Source organism: Morone saxatilis, unplaced genomic scaffold (assembly GCF_004916995.1).
Source record: "Morone saxatilis isolate NCDOM2014 unplaced genomic scaffold, NCSU_SB_2.0 Contig16, whole genome shotgun sequence".
NCBI classification, from domain to species: domain Eukaryota; kingdom Metazoa; phylum Chordata; class Actinopteri; family Moronidae; genus Morone; species Morone saxatilis.
Window position 1 is genome coordinate 10,320,661 of NW_023339718.1, and position 16,744 is coordinate 10,337,404.

A 16,744-nucleotide genomic window follows, 5' to 3' on the forward strand; every position below is an offset into this window, starting at 1 on the left:
TTGCTCCTACTCTAAACCCCTACGCATTTGCATTGCCAATTTGCAACAACCAGTCACCGGGGCTGGCTACACAATTTACATTAACTCCAGCATTGTCAACAGTAGGCAGGCAGAAATCCTTTTTCGTTTTTGGTGACTTCCACTTAAATTGGTGTTCAGCAATCTTTTTGCAAACACTGACAACCATCTACCGAATTCGTAAACACAACGGTGGCAAAGCCAGACAGTCAGTGCCATCGATCACTCGTAAGCGGGCAAACAGCAAATCTCACAAACACCGCACAGATCGAACAGATGGATGGATGTAATAGCATCTAACATTTAGCTTGGCCCGGTTTAGCGGCTAGCTATGCTCGGTGTTCTGTGTGCTCTTCTCGTACGCAGGGCTTTGGCTGACAGCCTTGTGAGATCTGATCAGGCAGGAAGGCATGCACATGTAAAGAACAGGAGTCAGCTGTGTAGGTGGACGGCGTAAACGTTAGTGGGTGGGCTGCATCAAAACGCCAGCTAGCCAGCAGCCACCGTACGCGACTCTGCCAAACTGTCCAGGTGAGTGCCATCAAACTGATTTTGTTTGGTAGAAGAACAAAAAAAAAAAAAAACAACAACATCTACGATTCCCCCCCACCAACGACGTTTACCTGTGTGGCAAACTCTGAGAGTAGAAGTAACTATAGCTGAGGCGACGTAGCGCAATGCTCAGTCAAGTCGTCAGTCAAAACATGTTCAAAACAGGATAGCAACCAAAGCCAACAGCAGCCCCTGGCAAACCCCTCCAGCGAAATTAAAAACGCACGCTTATGAGTCAAATAGCACAAAATAATAATAACCCAACAGTTCGCTGGCGTGCAGTTTGTGTCAGAAACCATTTGACTGTTTATCTTATCGTTAGTTAGCTCAATTGCCAGCTGCAGCCCGCTACTTGCGAACAAAACCCAACAGCGTTACAGTGCCAAGAAGTTGACTGCCCCTGATCTTTCGAGCTAACGGTGAAAGCTAGTGTTATCCCCCGCGACAGCAACTAACATCACCCGACAACTCTGCAGCAACAATAGTCGTATTTTAATAGCTCACCTTAGCTACTTGTGCTAACTAGCTCTAACTGTTGTTGCTTAGCTTCCAACGCTACTCCCCCGTTCAAATTATTAAAAAAAAAAAAAAAAAGGGGGACGGCAATTCAAATAATACAAGGAAGCGACAATCGTGGGTTAATTAATGTTAGTCAAATCCCTCTGAGCTCCGAGGGGGGGGGAAAAAAAATCTGGTGAGTTAGTGTAAGTATATGTAAAAGGCAACGATACACTGTTAATTCCGTGGCATCGGCCCAATCCTCGGGCTCGACAAATGACATCCAGTTAAGGCCGTGCGCCTCGGCGGAGCAAAAACACACCTCAGCTAGCTCGGCTGGCTAGTTCGCTAGCTTCCGTTACCTCCCGGTCAACGATTAACGACGCCGTAGGTGGTCTCGCAGCGGAACATTTTACCCCGGTGATTGTTAATAACCGCAATTTAAAAAAAAAAAAAGTTTGCTTCACAAAGGCAGATGGGTGATTGTATTTACCTTCGGATGTTGCGTTCAAAAGGGAGGGGAATGTTTTAGCTTGGTTTGTGTCCGTGTCCGTATCTCTAGCTCCCCCTTTCTTCTCTCTCGCAGCTCCTCCAGAAGGAACTCGATTGGCTTGCCAAGCTAGCTGGTGAGCTAGCCTTGCTATAGCTATCAACAATAATCCGGGTCGGACTGATTCGCTCTTCTTCCGTCACTCAAGGGTGAATGTTTCGGCGTACATTCACGGGGAAACATTCGTTCTCCGCAGTTTCAGTCGGTCTGCGCCGACGTAAACAACGAGTGCAGCCAATTTCGACAGTAAGTGAGAAATATGACGATTGTTGCGATCATCAAGAGGCTCTCCTCTCGTAGAACAAAATGCCGACCGGAAGTTCTGCCGTCTGACTGACCAAAGATCTCAGGAGTGACTCCCTCCATCGGCGCCAAACAAAATGCCATGCAACGTTTGGTGTTGGAGCCGGCAGGCGGCGCTGTAACACAAGTTTACCATCTCTCGATAGTAGTAGTACAGTCAGTCGTACATCTGCTTTAGCTAAAAATAAAACATATAAACAAATCATCATTCTGGTGATGAGACAGGACGCGGAATTACCATAAATGTCCATACAATCACCATATAATCTGTTTTTTTTTAATTATACACTGCAAACTAATAGCACAATGTTGTTGCTGTATTATTATGTGTGCTGTGATGGAAGAATGCAGAATTACCATTCAGTGTGTTGTGGTGATTGTTATTGATGCATTAACATAATAGGCAGCATTTTAATGTTGTGGCAGGTTAAGTTGGAGGTAATTGTGACTACTTACTGTCACTACAGTTCAATCTCTAATTATGTATACTATTTTAAATGCGGGTTTGTTTATAAAATCTTAATAAAAAAGTCGTTAGTAACTATCTGACATATTAATGCAGTGGAGTTAAAAGTACAAATTGGAGTGTAGTGTATATAAAGTACCGTAACATTTAAATAAGTAAAGTACAAAATTGTATTTAAGGGTAATTCTTTAGTAAATTTACTTTTCACCACTGTGTATGCATGTGTGTCTTGTCTGAACGTTCATCGATACTTTTATGTCAAGAAAATTATCAGATCCTATCCTGAGGGACTATATTTTTTTCTGTATAGAGTTTATAATTAAAGGATTAGATGAGACATGACGATAGGGGGTAAGAACTTAATTGATAAAATGTGTTTATGTGTAAAATTTGCCATATGTTCTCAACACAAGAAAGATATCCAACTGTTCAGGATTATTGCACCTTGCAAAAGTTAGGTACATTTGCCAAATTTACAGTCTATTTTTAAAAAAGTTTTGAGGGAACTCAAATCACTGTTTGACCTCAAGGTGTCAGCATTGGCATTTGTTAAATATGATGCTTGGTAGAGAGGCAATAGAATGAAGGGTTCCTGGCTTGGAGCACAAATTTCAGCAAAGGACAACCAGGGTTGGTGGAGGAAATGGAGAAGTGCTTTCCCCTGCAGCACCAACAACCACCTTAAGCAAGAGACTGCCTCCACCTACACTCACTGTCAGAATCTGTACACAATAAATCCCTCTAGGCCGCTCCTGGGCAGACACTCCCTAATGCCAGCAAATAGGTATGTGCAAACCAGTTAAACCAGGATTTAAAACATTTAAAGACATCTACTTGTTCCACATGTTAGGCTACACAAATCTTTTGGCTTATCATGATACACTGATAAATACAGAAACACTGATTTAATTTTTTTATTTTATTCAAAAAATCCATGCAAGATAAAAATTACAACTATTGTTCAGTCGTGTGTGTATGTGTGTGCACTCACATGTGACATATCAAGAGAGACACCAGCAACTGTAAACAAAGGAACTATTCCATTTCCTCAAGTGTGTAAAGGAAAACATTTTGTCCTTTTAAATCAGCCAGTTTTGCATTTGTAAAAGGAACTAGAGGGATTGTTAGTTGGTCATTAGGTTCAACAAGAGCATGGTTACAGCATCTTTACATACGCAATCCTCAAGTAACCCTTTACAATTTAAATCTACAATTAATGTACAGATTTATCTACATTTCTCTATACAAGTACGGTATATTGAGAAGAATCTTCTATACAGAGCAGTTTCTATGTAAATGTTACATTTGTTATATATAGGCCTACTCAAATGCAAAACAATACGTACAAATTAACGCTAGCTAAAATAAAAGATCGGGAATTAAGTGAAAGCCATGACTTTACAACATGCATCCATATTAAATCAAATGAAATAAATGTTAGATTTTATTATCTAAAGAAAGGTCAGTTGAGAATAGACAAGACTTAGTATAGTCCAGCAACATTTCAAAATGATATACCCCTTACTATCATTTTACTAATTTAATATAAAACCAATATTTCATACTGACACTTTAATGTTTCAACCAAATAGTTTTAGTTCCATGTTAGAGGGCCTGCGTAAGAGACTTACTCACACACACCATTAGAGTTAATTAATCAGAAATAACATCATGACTATCTTCCTATTGAAACATTGATGTATTATTGTGTAGGTTAGCGATTTGTTTGGATGGGTGGGTATGATTTAATGAAACTGTATAGAAATTTGGAATATTTTTGGTCCTTTTTTTGGTTGAAATATGATGGCTTAAAATTCTGATTGGATGAAGATTTAAATTCTCAGCAGAGCAAATTTTCAGATGAAAATGTGGCTGAGTGGTTTTTGGTTTATCACTTTAATGATTGTAATAGTTGGTTTAAGGGCTGGGTAGTTGCCAAGATGTTCTGACAGCTATGTTTGCCTTACAATTGCACTCACTTGTTTAGATAATTAGGGGACAAAAGTGTGTGTACCTTAAGGGTAGATGACATCATGCATTCATTCAGTTGAAATCTGTACACCAAATCATAGAAAATAAAGTCAGGAATCTCTGTACAGAAGTTTGTAAATAGAAAGCCCTTTTCCCCCCAAAGAAGTTGGCCTGGTCACCCCAGTGTATGTGCATCATATCCAACAGTTTTCACCTCAGTCTCAGATTTTTACTACCATTTCACTTACATGATCCACATAGAAACAAAACAAAAGCAACAACTTTAAAGCCAGAAAGGCGTCTGTGCAAGTATGGGCTGTAATCTGCTGCGGCATGTTAAGACTCACAGCAATACTGGCCTCTAGTGGGTTAGATTAGTCATCACAGTTCTGAGAGAAGTTGGATATGGCATGCAGACCATTGACCACCAGGGACTAGAGTAGTTCATTCTCACTGTAATAGTAAACAGCTGCCATCCTATGGCAGATAGGTATAGTACTCTTAGAAAGCATCACAGCACAAACCCTTAGAAAAACAGTGAACCATTTCAAGTGTGCAGTATATCAGGAAAGCCCACACCAGACCTCAAACATTAGTGGAACTTATCTTGGCTGAAAAATATTCTAGCTGTAGATCAATTTAATTTGAACCCTTCAATCTTGCAAGAGGAAGGTTTGCAAATTAAGAAGAGATTATTTGAGAACGTGGTTCAATGCAGCGCAATGGTTTTCCTAAGAATGTATGCAACGTCAGACTCTAGCCACTACATCTTGGTCTCGCTGTGAGGAGGCCTCTCGTTCTCATACTCATTCTCCTGGGAGATGAGCTGGTACGGCTTCTTGTTTGCCTCCTCCACCACTGAGTTTCCAACCTCAGGGTCCTTTTTCTGCAGCTCGTGACGAGACAGGTGTTCCACAATACCTGCACCAATGGAGTCTCCAAGGACATTGGTGGTGGTGCGCAATCGGTCCCTGAGGAAAGACAGCACAGGTGAGGACAGGGGGCAGGGAGTAGGAAGAGAGACAAGACAGAACAAAACATGACAAGATGAAACAAGTGACTAATAGACAAAAAAGACGACAAAACAAGACAAAAAAGACAAAAAAGACAGGTGAAGAGCCAACAAAAGACTGAAGAAGACACAAGTACGACAAATTAATCAGTTCCATCCAAGACACTTTAAATTGAATTCACCTGAACTGTCTGTAAATGTGTGTAAATGAAAATTATCATTAGAAAACTGAAGGCATATTTTTAATCGCCCCAGGCACTCCACAAACCACATGAAACAGAGCCAGTATATTGGAGGAAGTAAGACATCGCGCTGGGATTGGCTGCCAACTGAATAAAAACCAGATGGATCGAGGGACATGGAATGTGAAGGGAGTGTCTCTGGAAGCTGTCCTGAAATCCACTCAAGAGTATATGGCACACCAATGTTTTAACCCCATAAAACCTCCCTCTGGCTGGAACTTGCTTGGATTCATACCACACTATAGTTTATTTCCTCATGATTAAACCCTCTTCATTCCCTCTCTATAGCCAACATGTTTGTACACGGTGCTCGTGCTACTGGAGGGAAAATATACCTTTACTTTTTAACTGAATAGCTGAAAAGTCTTATTGTCAATACTTACAGGAACCAATCAACTGCAATGATGAGGCTGATGTCATCAGTGGGCAGGCCTACAGATGTTAGCACTATCACCATGGTGACCAGGCCTGCCTGAGGGATTCCAGCTGCTCCAATACTGGCTGCTGTGGCTGTGATACTGATGGGGAAATGTGCAAAAAAGGCAAATATGAATTGTCTACAAAGCCATCAATACAGTGCAACTGGGACAGACATGTCCCAGCATTGACCTCTGAATCATTCCTTGGTAATAGCATTGAAGAGGGTTACTTGAATTCATTCCCGTGGCAGAAACACTATCGCCCATCTCTCCCTATTCAAATAGTGGTGGTTAGAAAATCATGTAACCTGTGGTTTTGAGGCTTGGACATGCCTCTCTTGGGTTAAGTAGTTCTTCTTGCCATAATGAAAGACAAATGTAATAGAAATATTCTGTTGTACATCCAAAACTGTGGCAACTCTCAGAGAGGGTGAGTTTACTGAATCAAATGCTTTTGAGTCCATGTACCATGTTGAATAAGATGTTACAACTATAATGCTAAAAATGACTGAATGAACTACAATATTAATGGATTGGTACTGTGTGTCACATACCTGATGGTGAGAATCTGTCCGAAGTTGAGTTCATAATCATTGACCTGGGCGATGAAGATGGCTGCAAGGGCTTCATATAAAGCTGTGCCATCCATGTTTATGGTGGCACCGACGGGGAGCACGAAACGGGTCACTCGCTTGTCCACCTTGTTGTTTTCCTCCAGGCATTTGAAAGTGATGGGCAATGTGGCAGAACTGAGAGAAGAAAGAGAGAGAGAACATGAAAAAACAGCAAAGTAGAGAAAAAGGTCTCTTGGAAAATACAGTCAATTGGTGAATTGCTGTGACCACTTTAAGAGAATTATTATTGATAATGATTGTTACATTTTGTCTGCTTGTTTGTTCTCCTTGCTGTTTCTCAAGCAGTGAGGCAATTTAATTTTACTCCCCTGTACACTACAGTATTGTATATGAGAGAATGATAATAAATTCTACCTTGACCTCGACCTTTCTTGTCAGTCTGTGATATTTCAAACCCAATCACATACCTAGAGGATGTTCCAAGGGCAGTGATAAGTGCCTGCAACAGCCCAGCGATGAAAACGAAGGGGTTCTTCCTGGTGACAAGGAAGTAGAGTGTTGGCAGGACAATGATGGCGTGGATGAGGAGGCCGCAGATGACTGTAACTGTGTACATTCCCAGCTGGCCGCCCATGGATGTAATGTCATCCATCTCCACGATCTTACCAGCAATCAGGAACAGGATACCAATAGGGGCATACCTGAGGACAGATGAGTGCTACTGTGAATTTGTTCTTGAAAGATCCAACACTTCAGTCTCCTCTATCCAACCATCCATCCCTCTTTGTACCCACCACATGATTATGGCGACCAGCCTCATAATGGCTTCATTGAGACAGTCGAAGAAGTCCTTGAGGGGTTGTCCCTGTTCCCTCATGCTCCCTATGATCAGACCAAAGCATATGGAGAACACCACCAGGCCGAGAGCATTGATTCCATTAACCGACCCTGGCACTGGGATCATCTCCTCCTGGGATATCTCCTGGCTGCCATTGAGTGTGAATATCGAGTCATTCACTGTCATCGTCACATGGACTACTCTCTTGGCATACTTCGTCTTGAACTGGGTTTAAAAGAATAAAGAGGGCGGGTTAAATGATGATTGATCCCTGTATTAGCATCTGGTGCACAAAATTTCACGATCCTTCCAGAGTACCTCTTTAAAACCTCTATATAGCGTGGGCAGTTAAGAATGAATGAATCATAAGGACCCGTAAAAAAAGTCCTTTCCCTTTACTGTAAAACCTCTTTTTGCGATTGTTACTTTGGAACTATGAGTAGAAATTGAGGTAATTAGTTGATAGAAATAACCTCTCAAGTGATTTTTATATAGATGGAAATGTAGATTTGATTGCTGATTTTTGAGTATTAAATTTATATATTTTCAGTGTAACAGAGGTCTTAAGCACCTCAAAGTCCACAGTAATGACAATGGCAACAAGAACCTACAAAAGCAAAACATTTAAAAGAAACCCTGCACTGTGGAGAAGCTTTTAAACAATGCTAAATGTGCACTCAGGTACTGATGATGATATGCTGTAGTAAGATAATTAAGAAATAAAACATATAATGTAATTGCAGGACAAGGAAATAGGCAGGATGTGGTGAGAGTTACCTGTTTGGTGCAAGCCTCCACAAGGTTAGGGGGAAACATGTTTCTAGAAAACCGAACACAAGAAAAACATTTATGTTAAGAATAACAAATTACGAATGACAAATAGGCATGCACGTTGCTAAAAGAAAAATAAACAAACTACATGCAGTGTATACATTATTAGGTCTGATAAATAAATGAGGGATGATGAATTGCTGACAGAATTAGTGTACTGGAGTGCTCTTGTGAGTGTTTGGTTATTCAATGTGCATATATGTGTTTGCACGTACCTGATAAGGTCCAGAAAGGCATCAGCTGGGCTGATCTGCTCTAACTGTGGCGCCTTGGCGAACTCATCCTTCGATCCTTTTCCGGGGTGAATAATGAGCACCATGACGATACCGATGAACACAGCAATGACAGTAGTGGTGGTATAGTAGACCACTGCCCTCATACCCATTTTACCAGAAGCCCGGCTGTCCAGAGCAGCCATACCTGAGAAGGACACATCATGTACGTTAATGTATATCACCACAACAGAGTTTATCCTCCAGTTTCTGTATTTATACACTGGTACCTGCACTCTTACTCTTATTATCAGAAGTTTGGATGGTCTTTCATGCTGTAGGAATTCCTAACAGTTCCTGTAGAGGGAGCAGCAGTGCTATAATCATGTAGTGCTACAACCAGCTCCGTGCCATCTTGTAAATTAGCCACATTACCAGTCACTGAGCAGTGTATGGATTAATTAATTCATATTTTTTTTCACCAACTGCCAGTTTCATTCATTCATTTGCTCTTCAATTACACACAACTAGCTTTCAGTGAAAATGTTGTTAAATTCAATAATCTTATAATTAAGTTAATAAAATGTGTCGTTGTTTCTGTATATGAAAAAAAACATCCCTATCGTCATGCTGCACCATGACCTCAGAGTTTGCATAGTGTCATTTGCTTCTGTCCCATTGAGTTAGCCTGGGAAAAGTACTGTAATTACAGCTGGAATACACCCATCTGTATTATCTGCCCAACAATCTGTGACAACAAAGAGCGGCAAGAAACACAATCTCACTCTGACCTTTACTAGTGGAAAAAACGCACCTACTGTACAGCACCCAGGGGGTAGATCTACTATGCAACATCTGTTTACATCCTGTATATTCATATACGTATGATTCAAAAGTATAACTGCAGGGACTACATGTTTCACCCCAAAGCAGAGTTGGCATCATTCAAATTGCTGTCTTTATTTGTCATTTGACAGTGGTGTGTCCTCAAGTGTGACGTTAATTTGTTGTGTACATAAAGAGCAGACAGACATGTCAGTTACAGATTAACAGTCTGACCTCAACTGAATCTTTGTGTCATGAAGAAAAATATACAACAAAGATATATGTGTGTTCTGATATGAAAACTGTATGTACTGTGATATCAAGCCAATGCATAGAAAGTATCAGACAATACAACACAGACTGATGTTAGCCTCTATAGAAAAAATGTGTTGCAGCATAATTCATAACAACCACATGATAATCAAGTTACAAAGAAATCATTTGCTACCTTACTCTCAGTGGAAGGCTGGATATTGTTTAACTGTATAACCTAAAAGAAGAATTCATAAATCACTGCTGGAGCCTGAGGTCTAAACCATCCTCCACAGCTCTAATAGCATTAAATGGACTTTGTAGGGATAATGGAGGTAAAAAGAAGCACATCCATTGGAAACAGGCAAGCTGCCTTCGATAGGCATGACAGCAGAGTTGTATTTTCAATGTGTCAGGTCCTATTATGGCCATTATCTTCATTCAGAGCTGTACAGGGCAAAGCAGGCTTTGTGTGATGGGAGATGTATGTGTTCCTTTCGTATGTGGCACTTTGACGCCTTGCGTACCAAAGTGTGTGTGTGCATGGGCGTACTTACTGCCCCTGCTTTGGCCCTCTCCGTCCCTCTTGTCTCAACATGCCCGGGACTTAGGCTTTTATACAATTTCTTTTGATCCTCTTTCTCCCCTCCTCATCCTTCCCCTGCCTCATTCTCTTCTCCCAAATTCTTCACCTCCTCTATCTACCACCCCTCCATCACCTCTTGTTTCAGGGTGCCCCCTCGTACCCCTCCCTTCCTCTCCCACCCGACCCTCCTGGCCTCCCTCCTCTCTTTTTCTTGCACGCTGATCTTATTGCTGCAATCCTCTTTCATTGCCACTCTTTTCCTCCAAACCACCCCCCTTCTCCTGCTCTCCTCCTATTCCTTTTCTGACAGCCCTGGGAAAACTTGTTGACTTAGTTAGACCCGCACGCACACAATGATCCCCAGCTTGTTGTCCAGGCAACAGCGGACGCAGTCTCACCAATTCCATCCTTTCAAAAGAACCGAGATTGAAGGAGCGCAGGGAGAATGACTTTCTTTCTCATATGGGGAATGTTCATCAAACACAAAGAAGTAGGTCTATTTTAGGGAGGGGGGAAGTTGAAGCGCAGGACATAGCAACTGCAAGAGGTCTGCCCACAGGGCAATTAACATCCACTGACGCCGGCCAAAGATTGACTCCCCAGTTCTAGCAAGACTTTGCCTGAAGGCCTGCAGTCAGAAAGTATCTCCACACCTCAGTCTGTGGAGCTTAATAGATTTTACTGAATTAATCTGTTTTGATCATTAATTTCATTTGTTTGTTGTTGATTTCCTGGCAATTTGAATTCCTCACCTTGGGCTCTAGGATGTTGTGATCTAAACTTTTCCAGTTTTAAGACATTTTATAGAAAATATGGTTAATTGAATAATCAAGATAAGTCTGTAATGACAATAATTGTAAATGCCCTGCAGTTACAGTATAGCACAGATAAACAGATTAGTGAAGGCCCTTATAAATTAACAGTGGTGAAAAGGTTCAGCTAAGCAATTTAATGTGATGGTAGATTTTTTAGCTCAGAATTTACAAAATATTTTGTTGTTTTTTTTGTCTGCAGGTTCCTACAACAATCCTTTCATGTATGATTGTAGATGAGTGCCATTAGATTTACATTCTTTATATACATGTTCTAACTTTTGCGCACAAGACAGTGCTTTACTGCACTCTTGAAACAGATTTGCCATTCTTTGTAAGTTGCTATGGTGAAAAATAAAGACATGACATATTGTCATGAGTCTAGTTTTGAAATACTTGCACTTAGAATACTTTATACTTTTAGTCTACATTTCAGGGAATATTTTTGCTGTAGTTTCTCACAGATTCTCTAAAGGCTAGTCTTTATTTTTAATACTGACATATTAATAGTAAAATCATACTATATGACGCATTTTTGACTTCAACTAAAGTCCCAACTTGACCACTTCCATGTTATATAGTGATTTAATACCACAAGGGAATTTAAAAACTAGGGAGAACTTGTACTTTACATTTTACTACCAGCTACTTACATACTTTCAATCCATGTGTTGACATTTATTGTTTTTTATAACTTAATTATTTTATTTCTACCTTTATGTTGCTACATTTATTGAACAAACTCACAAAGTCTCATATTGTCTAGGTATTTACTATCAAGCTTCAACCTCCCTGACATTTTTTCCCCGTTCTTGCCCAGGTCCCCACCCCCTCTACATTTAAGCTCCCCTTCCAGCGACCTCTGCCATAATCATCCTCCTTTTCCTCTTTTTAATGTCCACATCCCCTCTCCCTGTCCAGCCCTTCTTGGCTCTATACATATATCTCTGTGGTGGACTCTCTGCTCTTTTAATGAAATGCCTGGAGACAATATGGATTTGCACTAAACATATGTTGAGTGGTTACTTTTAAGTGTGTTTTTGTGTGCGTGAGATAGAAATAAATATGGTTCTGGATGAGGAAGAATCTGGATCTGTCATTGAAACAAATAAGCCAGTTTCTCATAATCCTTGATCCTTAGTTTTGCTTTCCCTCATTTCCCTCATTTCCAGGGCCCCTCTGGACTCTGCTCAAACTTTCTGATTCCTACTTTAACCTCATTTTTAGACAGGGTCAAAATTCAGAGGTCCCTTTCAACTGGGACGACCCATTTCACATAAAGGCACAATTCATCCTTGAGAGCGTTACAGTTGGTTTGCACAAGGAGGGACCACGTGTTTGCAGAAAGTCATAGGAGCTCCGATGCTCTTATCCTCTAAAATGTGATTCTCAAAGTTGTGCTCAAAGGCATGTATATAAAGAAATCTGTGCTCTAGAAACAGAGCTTCCAGCAATTACATTTAGGCTGCAGGACATCAGTTCTTATAGGAAAGTTGGTGAATCCAGCCTACAAACGTTTTCCTCATGTGTGAAAAGTCAAAGTCCCCAACTTTAAGCGTGCATTTTGGAATGTGTGTGTGTTTTGGTGAAGCAGTTGTTTGTCACAACCACATTTATAACCTCTGATTAAATAAGAATAACAAAAATAAAGCTTTATAGATGCATATCTTAAGACTTTGCAATGAAGAGAATAATGACACACTGTAATAGAGTGGGCTTAAGAGCAGGTTTAACAGTAAAGATGATGCAGCAGATAAAGCCTGTTAAAACCGGCAATACATTATTTCAAGTCTATTTTTGGAACATGGGGAAAAAAGTGGCAGCAATAAATGAAAAGCTTCTTGTAGTAATATAGTAGTTGACTTTATCTAGTCTAATGATGAGTTCCTAGCAGATAACATTGCATCTGATATCTTGAATAAGGGCACATCCACACACAAGAGAAAGGAGCTGTATTACAGATGACTTGGCTACAGAACAGCACTCTTTGTTGGTTTCCACATGTTGTAGCTGTGGTCATGTGACATGATGTCAGAAGATGCTGATGTTACGCTCCGCTGCAGCACAAAGCAGGTTATTATTGGACAACAAGTCTCTGTCATCTCTTCAGTAGACTGGCTTTCTTGTCCTGTCAATCACTGCTCAGAGACTGGAGATTTGATCTCAGCATGTCCCGCCTACATACAGTCAGTCAGTACTGCTGACCAGTGTTTTTGGAAACACGTGTTCCATAACTCTATCTGTACTTTTACTGCCATAACAAGTAGGGGCTCTGCTCAGTAACAGACCCACAGGCCTTTGCTTCTGGAAGAAAACATCCCTGCATGTCTGAATGGGTTTATGAACCATATCAACAGTGACGAATTAACCACATCCCTGGATTAGAAGTGAAAACATCAGCGTCATATGTTTGTGTTTTTCTGAAATACAGCCACAAATACATGTGAGCTGCAGAAGTACGAGATGTACTCAGCCAAAGTAATCCAGCCCAAAAATTCTGAATTGCTTATTCAATTAAAACACAAGACTGCTCATGTTGTATCAAGATCAAGAACATTACAACATGGGTCAAGTATGTGATTGAAGCCAGCACTGTACGTCGAAAACATATCTCTCTCTCTCTCTCTCTCTCGCTCTCTCTCTCTCTTTCGCTCATGAGGTCATCCTAACGCCATCCACCGCTGGGCCCAAAACCAACAAACAGCGTTGGCTGAACAAACAGATGGCTTACTCTGCCACTCATGAGGTACATGTTGGTCGGTGGAGCCACAAAACAACAAACAGCACCGTCACTGGCATGAAGTTTTTACAATGAAAACACATGCTACCTGCAAAATCTCACAGTGGTCCTGCTACTATGTGATTGTTGTACTGTACTTCCAATTCAGGATAGGAGAGATATGGTATTAGGGGACACAGTGGTAGAGTGTTGATGAGTTCTGTCTGGTCGGGTGGGGTACTATTTCTACTCTCTACAGAGCTGAGCGGGAAAGAGTGGTGATGTTTGATATAAATTTAGAATAAAAAAATGTCAAGCAGGCTTGAACTGTAAATGAGTTATTTTAGATATCTTAGGTACAACAAAACTAAAACAACTAACTAAAAATAGCCAATGACAACTGAACACTTGATTTACCGTCATTATGTCCTAACCATGTGGGAGTGCTGTGTGTAAGCCTTGTGTGTGTGCAACATTGTCACATCTATTTGTCATAAATATCAGTGACTAAAAGAAAAGGTTTATCAAAAATACTAAAGCACAAACACCACCGTTTCAAAATATGTTTGACTGCTCAAAAGAATAAAAGAGTAAAAGGTAAATTGAATAATTAAGTGAATAAAAGTCGTGTACATCTTGGTGGGAGATGCACCTGCAGTCTTTGGTGTCCTGATGGCCCTAAAAAGAAGGCCTGACGTTCATACCTGTGATGAGACTGGAAACCAACAGGGGTAGCACGAGCATCTGAAGCATTCTCATCAGCAGTTCCCCAGGGAAAGAGAAGAACTTCACTTCACGGTAAGACATTTTATAAGGGCGCAGGGCAAATCCCAGGATAATGCCTGCAGTTAACAGAAAGAAAAGACAAAACTTTATCAGTCTTTTGTGTTAACCTGACTAGATGTTAAGAGGCATATCTATGGATGAAGATATGCGTTTTACTTTCCCAAAATATCATCTGAAAGCTTAAACATCATATCTTATCACATGACTGACTTGCAGTCTCCCGAGTAATACAATATATTTTTACAAATAAAATTCAGTGGACTATTTAAGAATGATGCATTAGAGGTGGGGCTGTACTGTTAAAGGTTAAACACGTAATTCCATTATCATTGCTGGTAATACTTTTATGCAATAATAAACATTTGCATTTGCTGGTATTTTGACAGGGCCTGTCCTGGAATAGGAGCAGTTCAGATTATTGTGCAATGATTGCAAGCCATATGTTCCCACTTTTCATGCTGTGTTGAGGAATTCTATATACAAATGTACGTGTCGATTACTTTTGGATACTCTGACACACCTGCCTCATGAAGTAGATGTGCTGAATTTGTGTGTCTATTATAAAAAACATTTAACCATAATGGTTTTAACTGAGTCTGCACAAGGTGATACAAGGCACTCCTCTAGTCTTTGGAAACATTGGGTTAAATGTCTGTATGTGTATTGATCGCTCTGAACTGCAGTGATTTCATCACCATGTTGTTGTCCTCACCCTCTAAAATAAAGTTTGAATTGAATTGAATTAAGTTTCATTATGTGCAGAGTTCTTTTCTTCAATGTCAGAAAAGTCTATTCACTCATTAAGGTGTTTGTCCACTGCAGCGCTAATCCACCAGCAGGCCCAGGTGGCTGACCCAGCAGCCTGAAGCGATGAATATGCCAAATTTAACAATCAATCAAATGTGTTTATCGTGGCACGGTGTAACTCTAGCAGGGCTGCAGATGTGCAAGAGGTGGGTGGGCCTGGCTCACTTCCTACTGGGTAAGATTCAAAGGTTAATGGCAACAAGTCAAGGGTCAGGGGTCAGCTACAGCATCAGATAAAGGCCGGTCTGCTAAGTTAATCTGGGTTCCCTCTATTCTTTCACGCGGTGAGTTTGTTTCAATTCTTTTCCTTCTTCCGTCCTGCTACAAAGGTGTTAGTCACACCAGATTGATGGCTTGTCGGGACAATGCAGAAAATCTGGTGCCTTCTTCTTTACAAGTTTGAATAGACAGGGGGTCAAAACTGGTGATAGACGGAGAGGAAAGGAACAAACAAAGTCCAACGATCCCCAGTTTAAAATGAACTAAATTACCAATAGAGTTCAGTGTCTGAACAGTGTCTTAAGTGAAACAAATACATTTTCCCACTTACCAATAATGACAGCTGCGATGGTAAAGAGCACAAAGGCATTTCTTAAGAAGAATCCTTTCACATCATCCTTTGTGATGCTTTCCACTCTCTTCTTGGCCATCAGCGACCGGGACTGGATCCCGGCTCGGAGCTGGTGGAGACCACTCCGGGTCCTTTGTGGGTTCTCCCCAGAGCTCTGAGTCATAGCTGGAATCTTCCGACCTGTTATAAACGTGCAGGAACTTGAACTCCTTCAAGCTGTGATGGGAACACCATAAAGGCGTTGCTAATTCACTTGTCACCGGTTGCTCTTCCTCCTCTCTGTTACACCTCTCCTTTGGTTGTGTCCTGATTGAGAGGGAAGGACATATTGGAAAGAGTTTGCATTATTTGAGCACAAAGAAACAAACTGTGCACTCTTAGTTCAGTCAGATAATTTTGTAATTTTGTCTGTACAATATACAGCACATACAAAGTGGATTAAATGATTGATTGTCTTATTCTGACCTCTTTGACTGGCATTGTCCCTGACATGCAGAAAATGTACAATGACAGTAATAATAATGCAACCCCGCCAAAAATGCATTGTAAAAACCAATCTGTCAACAAACAGCTGAGTGAGGAACTCATGTGTTGCAGCCTTTAACTGTGAAGGCATGCAGACTTCCTCCTACGTACACTCTACAACTACAACACACGTGTACAGTCTGGGTCTAACAGTTATACTGATACTGATTCACAGATCTTTCACACACACACACACACAGATACAATTGCATAAATATTAAATGGTAAAATACTAAGATAGAAGTTGTTTCTGTACCTTTAGACTTGAGCAATAAGTTCCTTTGGAGTAATGTCTCAGGGAAAACTTCTGGATTTAAAGCTTGATCAGTGTGAGAGGGACAGAGGAACTCTTTGGCTGTGAGCTGGTTGGAGTG

At 40.7% G+C, this 16,744-nt stretch overlaps 2 protein-coding genes across 2 annotated transcripts in view; both read right to left on the reverse strand.

Annotated features, from left to right (window-relative positions):
* The window catches only part of nipbla (NIPBL cohesin loading factor a), a gene marked incomplete in the record, with an annotated part of 27,613 nt that extends 25,629 nt beyond the window's left edge, over nucleotides 1-1,984 (reverse strand). The window contains 1 exon segment of the mRNA XM_035658386.1: nucleotides 1,562-1,984.
* A 1,343-nt stretch (nucleotides 1,985-3,327) lies between these two features.
* Nucleotides 3,328-16,744, reverse strand: LOC118325083 (excitatory amino acid transporter 1-like). The gene is made up of 10 exons (XM_035657641.1): nucleotides 16,627-16,744; nucleotides 15,825-16,151; nucleotides 14,386-14,523; nucleotides 8,491-8,695; nucleotides 8,222-8,264; nucleotides 7,401-7,669; nucleotides 7,074-7,307; nucleotides 6,586-6,780; nucleotides 5,996-6,130; nucleotides 3,328-5,329 (listed from the first exon to the last, which is right to left on the reverse strand). Exons 2-10 carry the CDS (start codon nucleotides 16,006-16,008, stop codon nucleotides 5,122-5,124), a joined length of 1,611 nt encoding a protein of 536 aa, XP_035513534.1. The 5' UTR covers nucleotides 16,009-16,151; nucleotides 16,627-16,744; the 3' UTR covers nucleotides 3,328-5,121.

Excerpts from the sequence above, each read along its gene's own strand:
- LOC118325083 (XM_035657641.1), bottom strand. The coding sequence starts at position 16,008 with ATGACTCAGAGCTCTGGGGAGAACCCACAAAGGACCCGGAGTGGTCTC. Across the intron at positions 7,308-7,400 it reads CTGGTCGCCATAATCATGTG|GTATGCCCCTATTGGTATCC; the intron begins GTGGGTACAAAG and ends ATCTGTCCTCAG. Across the intron at positions 6,131-6,585 it reads GGACAGATTCTCACCATCAG|TATCACAGCCACAGCAGCCA; the intron begins GTATGTGACACA and ends TTTCCCCATCAG.